Below are 22,580 nucleotides of genomic sequence, written 5' to 3'. Positions count from 1 at the left end.
TTGGCCCTGTCTCCACTTAAGCTCGACTCACAGTTTGTCGATATGCGAGCCTTCACAGGTCTCGACCCGCACGGAACCAATGCACACCTGGTCGATCCGAGGATCGGTGCTGCTCTCCAAAGTCCCGCTAATTGTCTCGAGGCTTCGATCTCTCCTTCTCGTTCACGGTACCCCAGGAAGCAACGTGCCGGCTCCCGTCGTTCAAACTGTCGATGAGGGGGCAATCTCGTCACAAGACCAGGCTCGAACCGCTGTCTTTGAGATCTCTTATTCCTCGGTTGCTGACCAAGAGGATGTCCAGGATGGGGAATCGAACAAGGATGAGGACGACAGAGAGGTCGACAAGGGCCAAGGTGAAGAGGTAGATGACCCCCAGGTCAACCCTCCTAAGGATTTACTCGAGGTTCGCGAGGGCGAGACGACTCCTCATATTGAGAACGAAGGCGCAGATTATTCGATGAACGCGGACCCCTCAGGACCATCTGTCGGTGATGAAGACGCTGCGCGGGATCTGGCCAAAGATGCAGAAGAATGACTTCGTCGTCCCTTTCGAACTTAAACTCAATTTCTTTTTCTTTTTTTTTGACTTGACCCGGAGAGGTCGTTTGTTGTTTGCTTGGGACTCCATCTATCCTTTCCTCGAAGAAGACTTTATGAACTCTACTTTATCTGACTTTCTTAAATTTTAAATACTCAATAAACCGTAGCATTGTCATTTGAGTTTTCGAAGGATTATAAGAGAGTCTAGACTTTGTATCGAGTCTAAGGAGCTTCGTAAATACTGATCGCGAAGACGAATATTTAGAGCATGTGATCAACGCTGCATCGAGACAATGATATCGTTGTTTCTGACGTTGCCTCGCGTAGATCACAAATTCAGTGGGATTGCAATAGTTTATCGCCGAGCCATCAGTCGTTAAGTGCTTTCGCTCGTTTGGCTCAGCTGTCTGTGCGCTGACTAGGCGCGGGCCAAAGGCGGGCAACTTGGGACTAGGAAAAGTTTTTTAAATGGCAACGGTTCCAGATCCGATTTCAAAGTAATATCTAAGCATTCGGTCGGCCAAACCTTACTTAGTAAATCAAGAAATGGATAGGAGTCATCATTTCGAACATATCAGCCAATGCTGTGATACGACCAAGTCCCCACGATCACATGTCTGATCAGGACATACTCGATGGTGGGGTGCGAGTGCCGGTACGTTCGATCGAGAGGCCGGGGCGAGCTCGTGTGGGCATCGCATGAGCGGTGTGGACTTCTCAAGGGAGGAGTTTTTTTTTTTGTTACAGCTGGACCCGTTAAGGCTGCCTACGTATCTCCTTTGTGGAGGATCAAGTCATTCGTAGTTCTTTATTTTTCGAGCAAAAGTGGCTGGAAAAGAGCATTTACTCCGTTTTTTTTTTTTAGCAACGAGTGAACGTGACTGTTAGCTGTTCATTCGCTTTTGGTGCTTGTTTAGTTGTGGAAACGTCGAAGGTGCTTCGAGTTCCAAGCTCATGGCACTGCTTCGCCGGTTGAGGTTTCGAGATGGTAGACCCCAGATTTGACTATCTCGGTGATCTTGTAAGGTCCCTCCCAATTGGCTCCGAGTTTGCCAGCTTTCCATTCCTTGGTATTATCGAACACTTCCGCTGAACGAGGTTTCCTAGTTCGAGAGGCCGAGGCTTAACCTTCTTGTTATAGTAGCTCTCGATCTGATGCTGATAGTTCTGAATGCGAAGTAGTGCTTGGTCGCGTTTTTCCTCGATGTCGTCTAGGGCGTCGAGGAGCATATCGTGGTTAAGTTCGACATTCTGCGACATTTTGGAATGGCGCAAGCTCGTTATGTTTACTTCGGCGGGTGCCAGTGCTTCGACTCCGTAGGCCATCAAGAAAGGGGTAGCCTTCGTTGCTCCACGCGGGGTTGTTCTATGGGACCATAGGACTCCGTCTAGTTCATCATCCCAGCAATCCTTCTTCAAGTCGAGTCGCTTCTTGAGGCCGTCGACGATTGTTTTGTTAGTTGACTCGGCTTGACCGTTGCTCTGCGGGTTTCTCGGTGTTGACATGTTTAGACGGATTCTCCACCTGTCACAGAACTCTCTGAAGTTATGCGAGATAAACTGTGACCCGTTGTCGGTGATTATCTCGTAGGGAAGCCCGTGCCTGCAGATGATGTTTTTCCAGACGAACTTCTATACCTCCTTATCCGTGATGTTGGCGTAGGCTTCTGCTTCTACCCACTTTGTGAAGTAATCCGTGAGGACCAAGATGAATCTCTTCTGTCGAGAGCTCGGCATTGGTCCAATAATATCCATTCCCATCGCATGAACGGGTATGGTGCAGTCAAGGTATGGAGCAACTCCGTCGGACTGTGGATGGTTGAAGCGTGTCGCTGGCACTTGTCACATTTTTGGACGTAGGATTCACAATCTGCGTTCATGGTCGGCCAGTAGAAACCGAGATTCTTCACTTTCAATGCGAGAGCTCGCCCTCCTGAATGATTGCCTGTCGCTCCTTCGTGCGTTTCGGCCATGACGAGTCTTGTTTCGTCGCCGGAAATTCATTTAAGGAGTACCTTTGTCGCAGTCCATCGATGGAGGTCTCTGTCCATGACGACGTAATGTGCGCTGCGTCGCTTGAATCGTCTAGCCTCCAAGTTCTCGGTAGGCAATTTGCCATCAGGTAAATAAGCGATGAGCTCCTTTCGCCAATCGCTGAGCTGACTTTCCGCTGCGTAAGGTTCTGCGTCGTTGATATGCATTGCGTCGGTGACGGATGCTGCGATGGCCAACTGCTCGGTTATTTGGCTGATGCTTGGTTTCTCAATCTTGTGTATTGGGATCGTTCTCTTTACTTGGTCGGGCAGTTTGCTTCCAAGAGCTGCAAGGGCATCCACGCATATGTTTTCTCCGCGAGGAACCTTCGTGATTTCGAAGAACTCGAAATCCCGTGTGAGATCCTAGACGAGTTTTAGGTAAGCATCCATCCTATCATTCCTGACGTCGTAGTCGCAAAGATATTGGCTTACCACGAGTTGGGAATCGCAATATGCGCTGACTCGCTTAGCTTTGACTACTTTAGTGAGACGGAGCCCCGCAATGAGAGACTCGTATTCGGCTTCGTTGTTTGATGCTGCGAAGCCAAAGCTGAACGATTGTCGAATTAGCTCGCTTGTGGGAGACTGTAGTTGTACACCTGCCCCCGAACCTTTGTTCGTAGATGAACCATGTACGTGCAATATCCAATTCTTGCTTGGTAAGATTAGGTCTTGTTCGAGTTCTGGCGTTAACTCGATCAGGAAGTCAACGAGAACCTGCGACTTAGCTGCAGTGCGGTTCTTGTATACAATGTCGTGCTCGCTGAGTTCCATAGCCCACTTGGTCAATCTTCCTGACTGGTTTGTGTTTTGCATCACCGTTCTGAGGGGCTGGTTGTAGAGTATTTTGATCGTATGTGATTGAAAGTAAGGCCTGAGTTTTCTCGCCGAGGTGACGACGGCGAGAGCCAGCTTCTCCAAGATTGGGTACCGTATTTCCGGTTCGGTCATGCGTTTTCTGATGTAGAAAATGGGCTTTTGCTCGCTTCGATCTTCGCGTATGAGAACGCTACTGACCGCCGAGGAAGTGACGGCGATATATAAGGATAGTGTATCACCGGCCTCGGGCTTTGACAGAACCAGAGGCGTCGTGAGATAGTGCTTCAGGTGATTGAACGCTTTTTCGCATTTTTCGTCCCAGATGAATCTTTTATTTCCGCGCAAGAGTTCATAGAAAGGGAGGCACTTATCAGTAGATCGCGAGATGAATCTGTTGAGGGCCGCAATTCTCCCTGTTAAGCGTTGGACTTCTCGGCTGTTCCTTGGGCTCGGGATGTCGAGGATTGCCGTTATTTGCTTGGGGTTCGCTTCGATGCCTCGCTGGGTGACAATGTAGCCCAGGAATTCGCCTGAGGTGACTCCAAAGGTGCTCTTCGCCGGGTTGAGTTTCATCCCAAACTCGTTCAACGTTTTGAAGCAGTCTCGCAAATGGTCGAGGTGGTTTTCAGCGTTGAGTAACTTGACCAGCATGTCGTCGATGTAAACCTCCATAGTGTCGCCAAGTTTATCCGCGAACATTCGATTGACCAAACGCTGGTAGGTCGCGCCTGCGTTCTTCAAGCCGAAGGGCATGACTTTATAGCAATATGTCCCCCTGTCCGTTATGAAGGCCATTTTTTCGCGGTCATCCGGATGCATTAGGATTTGATTGTACCCTGAGAAGGTGTCCATGAATGTTAAGAGTTCGTTACCGGCTGTCGACTCTACCAAACGATCGATGTGAGGGAGGGGTAGCTGTCTTTGGGACAAGCTTTGTTTAGATCAGTGAAGTCGACACAGATGCGCCACTTCCCATTTTTCTTCTTCATTACAACTGGATTGGCCAACCATTCTGGATACCGGACCTCGGCGATGAATCCTGCATCAAGCAATCTGTCGACTTCTTCATTCACAGCTTTAGACCGCTCAGGTCCGAGCTTCCGTCTTTTCTGCCGAATAGGTTTGAACGTAGGGTCAACGTTCAACTCGTGGGACGCTACGGCGGGGTCTATTCCCTTCATATCTGAAGTTGTCCATGCGAAAGTCGAAGCGTTTGCTTTGAGGAAGGAGATGACCTGTGATTGCATCTCGTCGAAGAGGAAGGCTCCAATGCGTATGACTTTCGTCGGGTCGGCTTCATCAATGTGAACTTCCCGGTTTTCTTCTTTCTGGGGATACTTCTTATGAATTGGTTTGGCGACTGAGTTGATGAGAGAAACTGACTGTTGTAACTTGACTGCGGCGATAAGCAGCTCTCTCGCAGCCCGTTGGTCTCCACGGATCGTCTATGTTGTTCCGTCTTTTTCGGGAAACTTAACACACTGGTGATAAGTAGAGGGAATGGCTTTCATGGAGTGTAACCAAGGGGTGCCGAGGATAGCGTTGTAAGGCGCATTATCCCGGATAACAGAGAACTTAACGGTTCAGGTTACGTCCCCTGCGTAAACCGGGAGACGTATTGTCCCAATCATTTTTTCCGAGGAACCGTTGAACCCGGTAAGAGTGCGTGAAGAGGGCTTCATGCCGCGTAAGTCGATTCCCATCTTGTCGAGCGTATCCCTAAAGATAAGGTTGACCAAGCTGCCAGTGTCAACGAGGACCTTTGTGACCTGGCATTCGCCAATCCCAATATCAACGAGGAGTGGGTCATTATGCGGCATGCTGATGCCGAGAGTGTCAGCCTCTGAGAAAGAGATCTGATGGTCATCCTCGACTTGTGAAGGCCATTTTTGCGCTGTGACGGCTTATCGTCGGTAATCCTTTACGGCACGTACCGAGTCTCCGCAGGGAGGTGAGCCGCCCATTATCACGTTGAGAGGGGGGGCATGTGTAGTCTTCATCAACTCCAGTTGTACCCGTAGGTCGCTCGGACATCATTTTGCCTTCTCGAGACAGCGTCGTAAGTCACGTCTTTTTGACTGACTGAGCTTGACCCGTAGGTCTTCCGCTCTAGAATTGATCTGCTCGCGTAAATCTGTGATTTGAGGTTGGGGGCTCGGAGCAACTACGGTGTGGGCAACCTTTCTCGCTTTGGATTCATTGAGGGTCGTCCTGAGATCCGTCTTGCTTACTGATACCATTGCGGCTTTTCGCTTTAGCAAGACGCGTAGATCCTCAGAATCTATTTTTCTCCCTAATTTGTCGCGCAAATCGGGTGCTATCGGCGGGATTTCTTCATCCGATAAATCGTCAGGTCGAGAGAGAATTACTTCCACTCGTCGTCGGTTCTTCGGTCGTTCCTCATCGGTTGACTCGTCCTCGGGATTGACGTTGTTCACTGGGGCTCTCTCGGGGCTAGCTCGTTCTTCGTTTTGAGGAGCCCTGGCTTGGGACTTCTGAGTTTTCTTCTCTTTGTTTTTGCTCCAGCTTTTATTATTTTTCGGCTTCCGCGGGGGAGATTCTATCTCGATTTTGCCACTGGCTATCGACTCAAGGAAATGTCCATAAAGAACCTTGCAATCCTTCGTGTCGTGGGACTTGACCTTGTGATACGAGCACCACTTGTCAGGCTCGACAGCGTTTGAACTTGTTGGTTCGGAGGAACTGGATGTCTTCTGCGCGGTGTCTCTATCCCAATGATTCCATCCCTTCTCTCGCACGACAACTGTGGAGCCTGAGGGCTCTTCTTCGTCCAATACGTTCATGTAACCCCTCTCTTGGTTGGGTTTCCCGCCTACAGAATGCTGGCGAGACTCCTGACGAGTGTCGTTAGTGCGGGCGGGCATTTGTTTTACCGTCGCTTCTTTCTCTGCCTTCGCCCTGGTGTCTTCTTTCATACGGATGAAGATGTTGGATCGGGTGATAGCATCTGGTACGGATCTCGTCGGATGCCGGTAGAGGTCAGCTCGGAACGGTGATTTAATATGGAGGGTGTTCATCAACGATTTCACGGCTATGTGGTCTGGTACGTCGACCATCGAGACGACAAATTTAAACTTCTCCATGAAATCCCTCAGGCTTTTCCCGTTAGCGTGGTTGAGATTCCAGAGATCCATGGCGGTGGCTTCCTGACGAGTAAACATGATATAATTCTTGAGGAAAGCCGTCGAGAGGTCGTGAAAGCTGCTGACGGAGTTCTCTTGGAGGCCGGTGAACCAGTTGAGAGAAACTCCTTCTAGGGTATCGACGAAAAGCTGACAAAATTTGGCGTCTTTTTCTTCGTCAGAGAGGTTCGTGCGTCGCACTGCAATGTTGAAGGACGTGACATGGGCAGGAGGGTCGGAAACACCGTCGAAGGTCGGAAGACGGAGCTTTTCCATCTTTCGGAGTCGAACCTTCGTTATTTTCTCGGTGAACGGCGTCCGGAGAGATTCTGCGAGGACACGCTCGATTTGTGGAGCTGACGTCGTTACGTTGTGAATCTTGGAGTGTATATCGAGCACTGATTGCTTTAACGCGGCGAGTTCGTTTATGGTCTGTGCGTCAAGACCTCCAAGGGTTTGAGCCGTATCGCCGTCGTTGACATCTTGATCTTCAGCGTGCGCCGGTATCGCGCCGGTCGCTCTATCTGTATTAAACAGATGTCTTCGGTACTGCGCCGTCGAAGCTTCCACGTTCGCAGCGAGAGGGGATAAGATTTTTGCGAGCGCCGCGATTTGGTCGGTCGCCGCCTTCTGGGCTGTGTCCTGCTGTGCAAGGCGCGCCATGATAGTTTCTATGGATGTGGGTGGTAGCGGCGCCGGAGTCGCAGGAAAGGACACAGGCGTCGTTTCGGGAGCTTCACACTCTTCTCCAGAGAAAGAGCCATCATTGCTCGTCGCCATCTTGTTGACGTTACTTTGCTTGAGGTCCCACGGTGGGCGCCAACTGTTTGATCGGGAAACGGTACTAAACGAGGGAACGTTCGGTTTTAAAGGTGGGTCAAGCAAAGACGTCTTGTTGATGGTCGGAAAAGTGTTTCGTCGGTTATAAGGAAAGAAAATGGCGTAAAGGAAAGGGTGCCCGAGCTCGAAGAGCTTTACCGGAATGATATAACACGGCGAGATAATAAAGGGAAAACCCTAATCTAGCCGCCAAGTATGTGTGAATGATTTCGGATCCTCTTTACGTTGTCTCCCTCCTCTCTTTTATAGCCGACTTGGTGCTCTTCCGTGACCTAGCTCACGTCGCTTTTATGGCCTTTTAACTCGCTGGGCCGAGAAGCCCGCATCGCTTCGAGGAACCGTTGAGCCGACTGTGTTTTGTCGATGCGCGACCGACTAAAAGTACTTTCATGTCGCGCCGAGAGATCGGCGCTCCGAGCCGCCGCTTCGAGCTGCTGCTACGCTTAGTATGGGCCGGGCCGTCTGTTCTTCGGGCTTTGAGGGATGGTCGAATCCATCCTCTACATCTCAGTTGCTTGTTCATTACTAGATTAGCTTAATTTTTGACGGAGTCTTTTCTTTGAGCTGGATTCGCTAACATTCAGATTTGACAAGGTGCCGAATTGTCAACATGAGCGTTGTAGAGTTGAAGCAGTTTTGGGTGAGGAGGCCTTTGAGCGAGTGTTCCTTGGAGAGGATTGCATGTTGCCGTTAAGATGAGAGAGAAAGAGAAGCTTCTCTTTGATTTAGAGTTTGGCGTAAAAAAAAGAAACACACTTTGCAAACTTATAAAAACTCTAGTAAAACTTGCAAATAGATCATTGGTAGTCAAAAGAAAAGGCCCAAGCCCAAATAAGTTTAAATACGCTCACAATGTTTAACAAATATTAACCTTAATTGACACAAGAGAAATCTTAATACACTTATGTAACACCCTGGATCCAATTTAAGTAAAATTTGATTAGTTTGCTATGCAACAATCAAATAATAACATGCACGACAAACTAAAAAGTTATAAACATATCAAAGATGGTACTATCTGTGCCAAAAAAAATTTACCCAAGATTCCCGGATAAATGTAGAATCCCAAAGTCAAATCTCTGAAAAGGGGTACCCTAGCGATTCCAAGTTAAGGTTTTGCAACCCGAGTTTAAAACAGTTAATTGGTTCGTCCCGAACAAGGACTAATATCGTATAGAAACCCAAACACATTTTGAGAAAACTTTATTATTCATATTATACTTTGAAATACATCTAAACGATATCTATAATTCTAGCCAGTAGTTATAAAAATACATACTACAATATATATTTTCATTTGCTAAAGACAAACAATACGCCAACAACACTGCTCCTACGCAACCCAAGATACACATATGGTTACCTACAAAACAAAGAGTCTAATGAGAAACTAATTTCCTCAGCATACATCATCATATAATAGATGTTACAATCACCCACTTACAGAGCACAACGTCCTTTTTTCACCCAAAGACCCCACCACCGCCTCCCTGATCATGACCGAGATGGAAGCATGCTCTGATACCATATGTAACACCCTTGACTCCATGAAAAATGAAACTCGCGTACTTGTTCTCTTGGCCCATGACTCCCATCCCATGTGAAGACCGGTGCATAAATTTTGAGAGACTAAAAACATTAATTTACAGACTCTACAAGCATGACGAGATCAATTACTGTGATTTGGTCTCACTCGCACGATATCCGAATCACTTTTCGATAGGTCACCCCATTCAATGTTCCAATTCAAACATGCTTACCATAAGATAGCACCAACTGCAAGTCATATCAATTCTAGATTGGGTTGAATTGCGTGGATCAAGCTTAAGCATCGATTGACATCTTTGTCCTTATAATAAATGGTAGTTATTACTTATCATCAACTTTTGACTTATATGATGGAGATATATTCAACATGTGATTTATCCAAACAAAATGATAAACGTGTGCTGAGTGAGAATCATTTACCTTATCGTCATTCAAGTTGAACTTGTCCAGTATATAGACTATTAAGCGTCAGACTCAGGATACATACGGACATCCACATCTGGTTGTTGTGAGTGGGTCAGCTACATTAAGATCATCCATGTTAACTCTTTTGTAACACCTGATTTTTGGTATATGGTTAATTTAACCAACATACATTTATTTGTATTAATCGTATTTGAACCGGAGTAATTGAATGATGGATAACATATTGATACCACTCAAATTATCATAAGGAGTGATTTATACTCTCTCAAATAAGAGGTCGAGTTGTAGTACTTAGGGATCGAATTCACAGGGAGCTAAGGAACCTAAGGATTCTAATATGATTTGTTAAGCAAAGATGTTTTAAGAGTTTTTAAACTAAATTGCAGTTTTATATTGAACAAGTGTTTGTTCAATAGCAGGTTTTTGTGGTTTTGGTGCTTAAAAAGGAAATAGCTAGACTTAGGGTTTTTATTCAGGAAAGTTGGAATTATATAGATGCCTAATAAGTTACATGCATGATAATGTAAAGCTCAACTATTTGATCAACAAGTCTTTCGGCTCTTGCGGGCATTGACTTGTTGTCTATTAACTAGACCTATGATCTCAACTCTCGTTATATTGATCTATAGAAAGTGTCGATCGATATTCCAATGGGCGTATCGATCGATACACCTTTTGCACCGTCGATCGATTATTTAAGTGTGATATCGATCGACGCGCTCTAGTCAAGCTTTATGCGCAGGTTGAATGAATGCTTACTAAGCTCATTAGATCAGCTCTCGCCTTGCTCATAGCAAGAAACATAGCTCTATTAGAATGTTTTCAGGATGAGAATTAAGCTATTGCTTTTATCAATCAATCCAAGGACGGGTTCTAGGTAGCTAATCTAGACATAGGCATTAATGAACAATCCTAAAGATGATTATCACAACTCAGAAATCTATAGTTGGGGTTAATCCTTCCTAACTTATTTAAACCCTAAAATCTAACAAGAGAACTACTCAGACATGGCTAAACAATTCATAGCAACATTTAAGTATAAAAACTTCATAGAATAATAATATAGATATCAATGGAGTTCCAATCACAAATTATAACTTTGAATCTTATCTCCTATCTATTAATAAAACAATGAAACACAAAGAAAGCACACTTTTGCCTCTAACATGGCGGCAAAACTTATATAATTAGGGTAAAAACTCGTCACGGGTAATCTTGTAAAATAGTGAAATCTTGGGCTTCAAGTTGGCTGTGACCAAACGGGCTTCCTGCGCGCTTTGCTGTCAATCGACATCATGTCATGTGTATCGATCGATTCTATCTCTCCAATATCGACCGATAGTCGATCTCGATGGTCATCTCGGGTGCTTGCTCCAAATATCTCCAAAATGCTCCAAAATCATCACTTATCTCCAAAACATTTCTGATCTTATAAATATAATAAATAGACTCTATAATAATATAATTATTAGTAAAAACACATATAAACTATGGATGAAAATGGGTCAAATCCATAGTCTATCAACTCTCCCAGACTTACCCTTTTGCTTGTCCTCAAGCAAAACAAACAGACAATCTCTCTGAAAAAGGTTTTAAAAACAGCAAGGACTCACATGATTTAAAACTTAGAACCATCACCTCTACAATATTGCGATCCACTTCTAAGAAGTCCTAATCACAAAAGTACATCATACCATATCCTAGCTTAGCAACCAAATTCATCTAGCCAACAACTTAGCATAATCTTGTCTTTCATTCCCCTCTACCAACATCATTTCTTAGCATAAAATAAAAGTGAAGGCTTTACCTTGGGAGTATCGATCACATGATTCTAGGATTTTCAAACAAGTATCTGGACCTGCAGTTAAACATTAGTTTCTATCCTCTCTCTCTACTAATTTTTTCTCTTGGTCAAAGTCTGCTTATATGTAAGATCATTAACCAAGATTGGACAGGCTTCCATCAATCAAGCCTTAATGGTGGTTGCCACCAAGTCCTGTTCACTTCTTTTTGACCTATATCCTAGGATTATTTGTGAAGCAAGCCTTAATGGTTGTAGCCACCAAGTCTTGTTCTAATCCTTTACCTATGAAATTCTTATGAAACAAGCCTTAATGGTGGTAGCCATCAAGTCCTGTTCGAATTCCTTCCAAATAAATCTCTAATATAATAACAATTTTTTTTATATAATCTATATTTCGAAAATAGAGAGAGAAATGGTGATAAATCTATATACACAATGCTTTACCTTCCAGACATCTTTGAAGAATCCGATCCCATGTATACCAAGCCCCAAGACAAGCAGTTGTGTCAGGTTTAGTGTTGGAGGTCAGCTTTGGTTCCTTCAAAACAATCTTAGCAAGAGTGGATAGTTGACATGTTGATCCACTTTAGTATCTTTAGTACTATCTGCAATCATTAAGTCTAGAATGGTGCTAAAGAGTGGTTAGATATCTAGCAAAAATCTATAAGTTCATAATCCCCTTCTTGACTCAATAATAACTTAATTTGAAAACATTTTTAGTAAGACTAAAAAGTAAATAAATATCAGTAAACCTCCCCCGAGACTTAAACTACACTGTCTCCAGTTTAAATTCAGTCGGAGTTATGGTTAAAAATAAATCATAAGGACTAAATGTAACAACTAGGAACGATATACCAGACCGAAATAGATGTCGACCGATGTAAGGATGTTGATGTCGGTCGACGCAGGTAAGGCAATGTCAATCGATGTCGACTTGTTCGCGTCGGTCGATACAGATGGCAATCGTCTACTCGGATCTTTTTTTTTTTTTTATGACCTGCAATAATTAAAAACCAACATAAATAGTAAATTAATAAGAACTTAATAAATATTACCTAATAGTGGGTTGCCTCCCACTCAGCGCTTTGTTATAGTCATTTAGCTTGACTTTGGAGGTGTTCTGGCTAGTAGTGTTGAGAACTGGGACTTGTTGGAAAACAAGTATCCATCTCTTCTTTGCGCTTGTTGAACCATGTACCAGTGAAGTCTCTCATTGCCTCATCCCCTCTGCGCCATTTATCCTTCATTGCTGCAGTTGTGTTTTCAATCCTTTACAATTTATCACCAAGACTCTCAAGGTTGAATTGATGTCTGGTAAGTGCAGCGTAAGTGTCAGCTGAGATCTCTTTTCCATGGTAAGGTGTGTTGGACATGTCAGATGTCGTATTTGGTACTAGCCGGCCTCGATTTGTATCACTGTCGATCGATGTTGAATGGTTGGTGTCGATCGATTTGTTTTTGCGTCTGTCGATCGATATCGATGCTTCTGGTCGACGCGCAATGTAACACTGAATCTCCACTAACTACCCTTGTATAGCTTTGACCTTGGAGGTCAATGCACTGATGGTAAGATCCATTGGGAAATAGATGTCATCATATCTCCCATCAAGACTTCTCCTCTATAGTTTCCAGAGCTCTATAGATCCCTTCTACCAACTGATCTACCTCTTCTCTGGTGTGGAAATCTGGTTGAGACTTCATTGTATGTGGGCGTGGCGGATTGGTGTCGATTGATGCGGCCAAGTGGTTGTCGATCGATGCGTGATGGTCTCTATCGATCGATGGTGATTGTCTGTTGTCGATCGAATGGGGTTGTCTTCTGTCGATCGATAGAGGTCGAGCAACGTCGGTCGCGTTCTGAATTCTGGCTATGTCTTGCTTCATCTCCCCCATGCAAGTGGTTAGCCAACTTATACTATCATTCAATGGATAATAGACACCATCAAGCTTCATCTGGAAGGCTTCTTTGTTCTTCTCATGTTCACCACAGACTCCATAGAACATCTCATTGATCTCGTCCTTGGTGTAGATCACTGGTACCAACTCCGTCTCTGTGAATGAGCTTGCATGCTCAGGAAGACATATGTAGGCTGGTTCATGTCTTAAAGTTCTTTCCAGAAGTCTTCTGATATCCTTGGTGTGAACAGGAATAGTTTGTCCATCTAGATCTCTGGCAAATTCTCAATCATCTCTGTAGACTCCATAGTCATCTTTCTCTTCCCAGTACAATTTCCTGTTACCATAAAGGTCATAAGCTCTTTTGCCGAATTCTGGCTGTCTGGCGACCGTTAGGACGTCTATGTTGATCGATGGATAGGTTGTATGGCGAGATCGTTGTTTGAAGCTATTTTCTATGCCACCAGCTATGTCATAGAACTCCTTTGTAGTCTTCTGTTCTCGGTTGCTGCGTTGATGCATGAACAGATTTTCTGCTCCATTGGCTGTTTGAAGGATATCTGCGATGTCTTCTCGAGATACGTGTAGTGTTCGGCCATCTATGGCTTTTGCGTAGCCATTAGGGTTCCTGAAAATACCAAATTCATCTGAAGTTAGATACTGGTTATCTAATTTATCTTTTTCGCTTACAGTGATTTTCGGTATTGGATGGTTGTCGATCGACGTGGTATTGTTGGTGTCGATCGATTGTTGAGGAAGCTTGTCGATAGTTTTCTGGTGACGAGTGTCGATCGATCGAGTTCTTTCCCAAGCAGCTTCTGCTTGAACATGATCTGTATCATCGCGCTTTTGCATGTTGAGCAGTTCCTCGTCTGTTAAACTATCTTGTAGTTTATCTGCTTGATACCACTCAAATTACCCTAAGGAGTGAATTACTCTCTCAAATAAGAGGTTCAGTTGCAGTACTTAGGGATCGAATCCACAAGGAGCTAGGGAACCTATTAAATCTAGTCAAATTATTAATTCTAAGTATTTGTTGTTTTATGGTTTAAAAGTAAATAGCAATCCTAATTGAGCAACTCTATTGCTCGACTAACAAGATGATTGGGGGTGTAACTTATTGAAAGATATTAGATGCAAGGTTTCTATTCAGGTGTTGGAGATTATAATCTTATTGATGCCTAACAGTTGCATGCATGATATATTAGAGCTCCACTCCTTAATCACAGTGATTAGCGATGACAATGTTTCACTGATTAACTAACTAGATCTTGGATCTCAACTGTCGTCTTTTGATCACAAGAAAGTGTCGATCGATGATCCTATAGGGATATCGATCGATACACCTTTCGCAATATCGATCGATTGTCAGAAGACAATATCGATCGATGCTTCTAGCTAAGCCCTAGGCGCAGGTTGATAATGCTCACTAGTCTTCTAGATCAGCGGTTAGCATCTCTCTAGCAGTCCTAGCATGACAGATTAGATTTAGGACAGGATGCTTGACTCATGCTAATTCCTAGGTTCATGTTTTAGTTAGCAAGGCTAAATCAAGCATTAATGAACAATCAATCAATGAATATTAGCAAATCTATAGTTGGGGCTAATCCTCAAATATATTTGAACCCTGAATCTAACAAGTGAACTACTCAGACATAGCTAAGCAATTCATGACACAAAATATAGATAAAAACTGCATATAATGGAATAGATGAATCAATGGAGTTCCAATCAATAATCTCTCTATGATTTTTTCTCCTAAAACTCTCTGCTGAGAAATAAGAATACAATGGTGGCCAAAAGCTCTCTTGCCTCCTAACACTTAGGCAAGTATATAACTATTAGGTTAAAAACTCGTCAGGGGTAATCTTGTAATTTGGTGAAGCCTTGGGTTTAAAGTCGGCTGGAACCAAGTCGCGCATCTCGCGTCTCGACATCGATCGATGGTACATGATGTACATCGATCGATAATAATCTTCAATCGTCGAGGCTTCTCTTCTGTATCGATCGACGGCACTGGATGTGCATCGAACGATTGCTTCTTCTTCGTATCGACCTCTAATGGTCAGCTCGGATAAAATCTCTTTTAAGCTCCTAAATGCTCCATAATCATCACTTTACTCCAAGATACTCCTGAACCTGAAAACATACCTAATAGGATAGAATATATAATATATAGATAGTAAAACACTTATATACCATGGATGAAAATGGGTCAAATTCATGGTATATCAACTCCCCCAGACTTATCCTTTTGCTTGTCCTCAAGCAAAACAAACAGACAGTCTCTCTGAAAGAGGTTTGAAAACAGCACGGACTTATAGATTTAAAACACAGAAACCATCACCTCTACAATTTCGCAAACCACATCTAAAAAGTCCTAATCACAAAAGCACATTATGCATTATCCTAGCTTAGCAACCAAATTCAACTAGTCTACAACTCAGCAAATCCTGTCTGACATTCCCCTCTACTAACCTCATTTCTTAGCATAAATATAAAAGTGAATGCTTTACCTTGGGAATATCGATCACAGGATGCAAGGATTTTCAGACAAGTATCTGGAACTGCAGGTAAAAGTTAGTTCCTAAATTCTCTCTCTCTAATTTCTCTCTTGAGTCAAAGTCTGTTTATATTGCAAGATCAGTGACCAAGATTGGATAGGCTTCCATGAATCAAGACTTAATGGTGGTTGCCACCAAGCCCTGTTCACTTCTTTTTGACCTATATCCAAGAATTCTTTGTGAAGCGAGCCTTGAAGATTGCCGCCTCCAAGTCCCGTTCGAATTCTTTTATTGGAATCTTTATGAATCAAGCCTTAATGGTTTTAGCCACCAAGTCATGTTCAGATTCCTCTTAACTAAATCCTAAGTCCTAATTAAGTCATAAGTTTTGATTTTTTTTTTTTTTTTGTTTTTTTTTTAACTAACTAACTACTCTAGGGTCGAAATAGAGAGAGGAAATGTGATAAATGAATCTACATAAGGCGTTACCTTCCAGACGTGTCTGAAGAATCTGATCCCATGTATACCAAGCCCCAAGACAAGCGATTATGTCAGGTTTAGTATTGGAGGTCAGCTTTGGTTCCTTCAAACAATCAAGCCAAGTATGTATAGTTGACAGGTTGATCTACTTTAGCATCTTTTGTACTATCTGCAATCAGTAAATCTAGAATGATGCTAAAAAGTGGTTAGACATTCAAGTATAAATCAACAATAAGATCATAGTCCCTTTCACATAGCTAAGCATAATTTATTAAAAATATTTTTATAAGAATCAGAATAAATTATATCAGTAAACCTCCCCCGAGACTTAAATTACACTGTCCCAGTGTAACACAGTCGGAGTTATGGTGGAAACTAAATCATAAGTACTCAATGTAACAAGTTAGGAAGATAAACCTTACCGGAGTGGGAATCGATCGATGTGCATCGGTATGCATCGATCGTCGTATGTGATTGTAGGTCGATCGATGTTGACGTCTCATCCACGGTCGATATGGTGATCATCCTACTTGAGTCTTGCAATAAATCTGAAAGAATGAAAACGAAAGTAAATACTAGTAACTAAGAAAACCAATTAAAATTACCTAATAGTGGGTTGCCTCCCACTTAGGGCTTTGTTATAGTCATTTAGCTTGACTGTGGAGGTGTGTGGCTAGTTGGTGGAAGGACATATACTTGTTGGGAAACAAGCATCCACCTCATCTCTGCACATTCTGGACCAAGCTGCAATGAAACTTCTTGTGGCCTCATCATTTCTGGTCCATCTCTCATCCATCTTATGTATTGCATTTGAGATGTTCTATAGCCTTTCTTGGGTGTTTTCAATGCTGAACTGATGCCATCCTATCTTTTCGTAGGCGTATGCTGGTAGCTCGTTCAGTTCCTCATGCATTGACTCCATTTTGTTTTGTATCAGCTGCTCGGCGTCTGGTGTAGACGTGGTATCGATCGATGTGACCAAGTGTTTATCGGTCGATGCTGGTGCCTTACTGTCGCTCGATTTGGAGCGTTCTCTGTCGATCGATGCTGATATCTGGTGTTGAGATGCGAGTTGCCTCTGAATGGCTTTGACTTCCTTCTGTAACCACTCTGCATGGCTATCCAGTCCACTGAGTCTGACGTCGAATGGAAAGTTGATGTCATCACACCGCTTCTCAAACCGGTCCTCCATGGTGTATATAGTTGTGTAAAGCTTTGATGTGATCTGATCAACTTCTGCTGCTGTGTAGGGAAGATGTTCTGTAGGTTTCTTGACGTCGAGTGATGCCCTGCTGAACCTATCGATCGATGTTGAACATTCTTCCTGAAAATCATGTTGATCATTAAGCGTGTCAATGTCCCTCTGGACATTCATCATCTGTGTAGACAAGGTGTCCAAGTATCGCATGATATGTGAGGTGAAACGGTCGTGCATATCCTCGTATGTTTGTAATCTATCTTCCATGGCTGCGAACTTGCTGTCGCTCGATGTGATGGTGCAGATATCGATCGATGTGGCTGGTTGTTGGTCCTTCTTGTGAATGGTGTCCAAATATTGCTGTAGCAGATCAATTCTCGTGCTTAACCAGTCCACGTTGTTGTTGAGAGGGTTATATACGTCGTTAATCTTCGTGTTGATGTATGCGATCTCCCATTCATCCTTCTTCTCTGCCAAACTTTCCGGTTCTGCAGGAATCTGGGATGTCTGTGGCTTGACGTCGATCGATGTTGCTTTGTTGGCGTCGACCGATGGTGATGTCGTAGCTTCTTTCTCAAGAATGTGCTGCATACTCTCAATCTCTATCCTCATCTCTGCCATACTTCTGAAAAGCTCATTGTAACCTCTGTCCAAAGGTTGATAAGTGTCATCTACCAATGTCTTGAGTTCCTCTCCTAGATTTTCCTGAGCCCACAAATTCCAGTCACCATCTCATTAATCTCATCCTTGGTGTAGATCTCTGGTGCCAGTTTTGTAGGTGTGAAAGAAGTGGCATGTTCTGGAAGACATATGTGACTCTCCTTAAATAGGGATGCTCTCTCCAGAATTTTTCTGATGTTGTCCCTGGTAACAGGGATCATCTCACCAGCTATGCTCCTTGCATATCCAGACTCATCTCTGTAGACACCATATTCGTCCTTCTGTTCCCATCTGAACTTTCTGGCTCCATAGATGTCATAAGCGCGACGTCCACATTCGTAACGTCTGTCGATCGATGGTGATGGTATCCTGTCGAACGGCGTAAGAGCATCCTTGTCGATCGATGTTTGGCCTACTGGTTGGCACGATTGGTGTGAACCAATTTCTATTGTGTCGGCCCTTGGATGTTCGTCTGGAACAGCTGGGGTGTTGTCTGGAATGCTGCCTTGCTGCATAAACAAGTTGTCTGGCCCATTGGCCAACTGAAGAATATCTGCTATGTCCTCTCTGGATACTTGCAGAATTCTCCCATCCATAGCTCTTGCATGGCCATCTGGGTCCCTGAAAATACCAAATTCATAAGGAGTTAGAAAACCGTAATCAATACTCATATTCTTCTTAGTAAATAAAGAAAGTTTAGGTTTAGAATGAGAATCGATCGATGTTGATACTGGAGTATCGATCGATGGTAGACGTTTGTCTGCTGAATTAGGATTTTTGGATCGAATGCTCTTCCTTGATGTTCCTTCTGATTTGTTTGTGGGAGCATTCATCTTTTCTGCTATGGTGTCGTGAGAAGTAATATGGGGTGCAAAACTCCTTATATAGGTATTGGTAAACCTACTTGGAATTGGAATATACTTGGAATTGGAATATTCCCTTTTTCCTTTTCAAAGGCGGCGGCTTTAATATCGATCGATGTACCTGGTGTGGTATCGATCGATGCATAATATTGTGGGAACCGAAATTCGCACTGTCGATTTACGTTTAAATTAGGAAACTAGGAAAACCCTAATTTCTCAGAGGCCGCGGATCTCTGCGAGAGCCAACGGCAAGTGACCAAATATATGCGGAAATCATGAAAAGATAACAAACGTGTTTAGAGAAAACAGTAGATCTTATTTCGAGTCCGCGTGAGAGCGTTGCGATCATTACAAGAGATCATAAAAGCTTTGGCCGCAAAGGCTGTCAGCGAGTTACCTAGTTCTAGCGACCTAAAAGCTCAAACCTAGTTGACTCGCAGCTCGATAACAAAAGACGAAGAAAATATAGAAAAGGTTTTTGATTGATTTCGGACTGAACCTTATGAAAGGCTACCTACGTACCCCTTTCGAGGATCAAGCCGAACGTAGTTCAAGAGTGAACCAAGAGATCAAACTGCTTGTGCACGTTCGTCTGGTAATCGGGTGCCAGTCATGGAAACAGAGCATGTTGAAAATAATGCCTCAGAGTTTCTAAGTGCCGAGAGTTCTGAGTCTAAAAAGTTGTACCTCATGCCTCTCGCCTAGGACTCCTTATATACTCACTCCTAGGTCTGTTTACGCTTTTCCCCGTCTGCCCTTAAGCCGTCATAGCCTAAAAATGGAGATATTCCATTTTTCCCGATCTTCGTAATTATCTGCAGAAACTTGAGATTTATCTTTCCATGCGAACCAAGCGTAAGCCGTCCCACGGTATACGGGCTGCTGGTTAAGAAATCGTAAGGTGGGCTTCGAGTCATGCCTTAGGTCCCTTTTGGCCGTCTTTCGACTTGAAGCGTTTATTACGACTTCTTTCGATAAAAACGAACTTTCCGCGGTTTTTATCGTAAAGTTTGATTGATGACTTCGAATGGCGAAAAACATGAAATGGGTTCGCTACGGTCTTCGGGAGACAGCATCGAAGGGTAGACGAGAATGCATGGATTCGTGTCGTATCGACGTTTCGGAAGAGCTCAGTCGCTATGTAGCGACCGAACGGAATGCACGCTCATTCGCTACGTAGCGACCGAGAGGGCTGGACAGATAGCGACCGAGCTCGATCCAAGCTCGGTCGCTACGTAGCGACCGAGCTTGGCTCGAGCTCGATCGCTATTGCTACGTAGCGACCGAACTTGGCTTGAGTGCTACGTAACGACCGAGCTTGGGTCGAGCTCGGTCACTACGTAGCGACCGAGCGAGACGGACGCTCGGTCGCTATGTAGGGACCGAGCTTGGCTCGAGCTCGGTCGCTACGTAGCGACAGTGCGACCTTTTCGGGCTTTTCTCCGATGTCTCGTGTTTCTTCTGCAGGGCTCTTCGTATGAATAAATCTTTTCCGGAGATTTATTTTTCGTAAAAACGTTCATGCCGATTTTTACGGACTTTCAGACATTGATTCCGTCGTGACCGATTTTGACCCCAACAGTTAGCCCCCCAGCTTGTTAGAACCATGAGCTTCTAGCATGAGGTTCTAGAGAGTGGCTTGGCAAGTTAGGCAAGTTAGGTGAGTTAGGCGGAATTTATGGTCGAAAAGGTATGTGGTAAGTGTTCTTCTCGCTCTTCTAAAAGTAGAATGCGATAAGATTGGGGCTGCACCTTATGACGGCTGCCTACGTACCCTTGTTGAAGGGATCAAGCCTTTGGTAGTTCGTCTTGGAGTTAAGGTTTGTATGACTAGTTTTCCAGCGAGACCTTTACGGTCTGCTTTTTATGTAGAGGTTATCAGGCGTGTTGCTGCCGATGGCATTTTATATGGGTGTAGAAGGAAGACTACGAGTTGTCATCTCGTAATCTAACTCTGTGTGAACTGCTATATCTTTGATCTGTTTCGAGAGTTTACCGCAATGTGTAAACTTGCGGGATTTCTGAAGACGCTTGAATATTGGCAAAGAAACAAATTTTGGGATCTCGTATCAAGGATTTTGATACTATGCCTAGAAATGTTAGAAACCAGTGCGCTGGGTTTAGGGCAAGACCTAGGTTTAGTCCTGGTTTTAGAGGGTGCGATGACTAATTCGACTTACATATCCCGTTTCAGTTTCATCCTGATTCCATACCAATTTAAAGTCCACGATAGGTTCTCGGCTTATACGACTTGTATGGTTGGAACCGAGCATCTCTCCAAGGACAATTTTTAAGCCTCCTGGAAGTGCTGACCAAAAATTTTGGGTTTCTTTTATAGCGCTATTATCCTTGTGTCGGATGTACAAGAGTCATCTCTACGAGATGGCTAAGTCTGTTTAGGACGTTAAGAGTTTGTTGTGATCAGCAACAAACTTAATGGTTAAAATTACCGTTTCGAGTCTTCGCGAAGGATATGTTTTGAGAAGATGTTAGTGCGTATGACTGTCTGGTCTTCCAAGAAAGTGTTTTTATCGAGGAAGGAAATTTTGTCGAAGAACAAATCTTCAGGCGTCTGCGACGTCTCGCGATGCTGAAGATTTATTATTCTTTCGTATGCCGAGTTTCGTGCTTGAAATGTTCGTGGGCTTGAAGATGTTTCGTGATGTTGCAAGGGATTAGTCTTAGCCTTGCGTTTGGGAAACATTCTGGTATGACTACCGATGTTCGCAGTCAGAATTGTTGTTCCCGTTTGGATTTGATTTGCAATCGAGGAGTTAGGACCAAGGGGTCGCGTAAATTTGTCCCCGGAAAGAGGCATCCTCCTATTCCATGCTTTGTGTGGTGTTGGCCTTCCGAGATTTCTTTCGTGTCTATTTGAGGATGTTCCGTATAGCTATAGGAGCTCTGTTACGAGTTTTCCTTACATGCCGCATTTTACGAGTAAAACACAGCGGGCTTAAAGTGAATCGTAGTATATGGAACTTGGTCGATTTTTGACAAGTGGAACCTTTCCGTTAACTGTTTGGTTGTTAGGACTGAGTTTTGTTATTACGAATTTACCATATGATTCCCGTTTTTGGGTGGTACGATAATTGTTTGTGTAATCGTTACTTGCCGTTTCAAGACAAATTCTGGATTACCGTTTAGCCGTCAAGTTATTGGAGCGGTGGTCGCTCAATTGTTTTGGCTTTGCATGAAGGTTGTGCTCAGCTTTATAGCCAAGGACGTTGTTGCCAAAGGATTAGACCATGACACTTTTGTGCTGTCAATAAGGTCAAGTCGGTTAGAATCGTCCTTAAAGGGGATGCTGTAACCTTTATTCGGCTTCGAAGGAAAGGCGTAATTGGGCGAGTGACGAATGGCGTTTATCGAGATTGATAGGCCGAGTCCATGGTGGTAGAAAACGTTTTTCCACTTTAGGGTTAATTTATACGATGAAAGTTTCGTATAATGTTTCCTTTATTCGTATGGAAGTTGTTTCCTTTGTTTCCGAGGGAGATAAAGCCTAAGAAACTCGATATAGAGCCCGTGCGGAGTCAGTTGCGGGGTGATTTCCTGCTCGGACGTGACCAAGCGGAATGAGAGCGTATGCCAGTGAGTCGCGGGGCTAAAGAATGAGACCTTTCAGATCGTGGTGTGAGGAAGTAAAGTTTATATTGGTCGTCCAATGTCGGATCATACAGCTTGGTTTTTTGCTATAAGGAAAGTACTTTTTCGTAAAACCTGTTACGTATACTTTCGAAAGTTACTTCGTATGACATGATCTGATTATACGAAGGATTTTTTGCGTAAGTAACGGGCGACCGGTTTTTACGAATTTATT

General features: G+C 43.8%; 1 protein-coding gene across 1 annotated transcript; it reads right to left on the bottom strand.

Moving 5' to 3' along the window:
- Positions 1–4,279: 4,279 nt before the first annotated feature.
- LOC106373358 lies at positions 4,280–5,215 on the bottom strand. The gene is made up of 2 exons (XM_013813542.2): positions 4,988–5,215; positions 4,280–4,840 (listed from the first exon to the last, which is right to left on the bottom strand). Exons 1-2 carry the CDS (start codon positions 5,213–5,215, stop codon positions 4,280–4,282), a joined length of 789 nt encoding a protein of 262 aa, XP_013668996.1.
- Between the last annotated feature and the right edge of the window lie 17,365 nt (positions 5,216–22,580).

This window comes from Brassica napus, chromosome C1, assembly GCF_020379485.1.
Source record: "Brassica napus cultivar Da-Ae chromosome C1, Da-Ae, whole genome shotgun sequence".
Taxonomy (NCBI): domain Eukaryota; kingdom Viridiplantae; phylum Streptophyta; class Magnoliopsida; order Brassicales; family Brassicaceae; genus Brassica; species Brassica napus.
Note: the sequence above shows the minus strand (reverse complement) of the source record. Positions and strands in the feature narration are given on the sequence as shown.

Bases quoted from the DNA above. Each gene is read 5' to 3' on its own strand.
- LOC106373358 (XM_013813542.2), bottom strand. From the start codon at position 5,215: ATGCCGCATAATGACCCACTCCTCGTTGATATTGGGATTGGCGAATGC. The intron at 4,841-4,987 runs GTAACCTGAACC...GGAACAACATAG, and splicing joins TCCCGGTTTACGCAGGGGAC to ACGATCCGTGGAGACCAACG.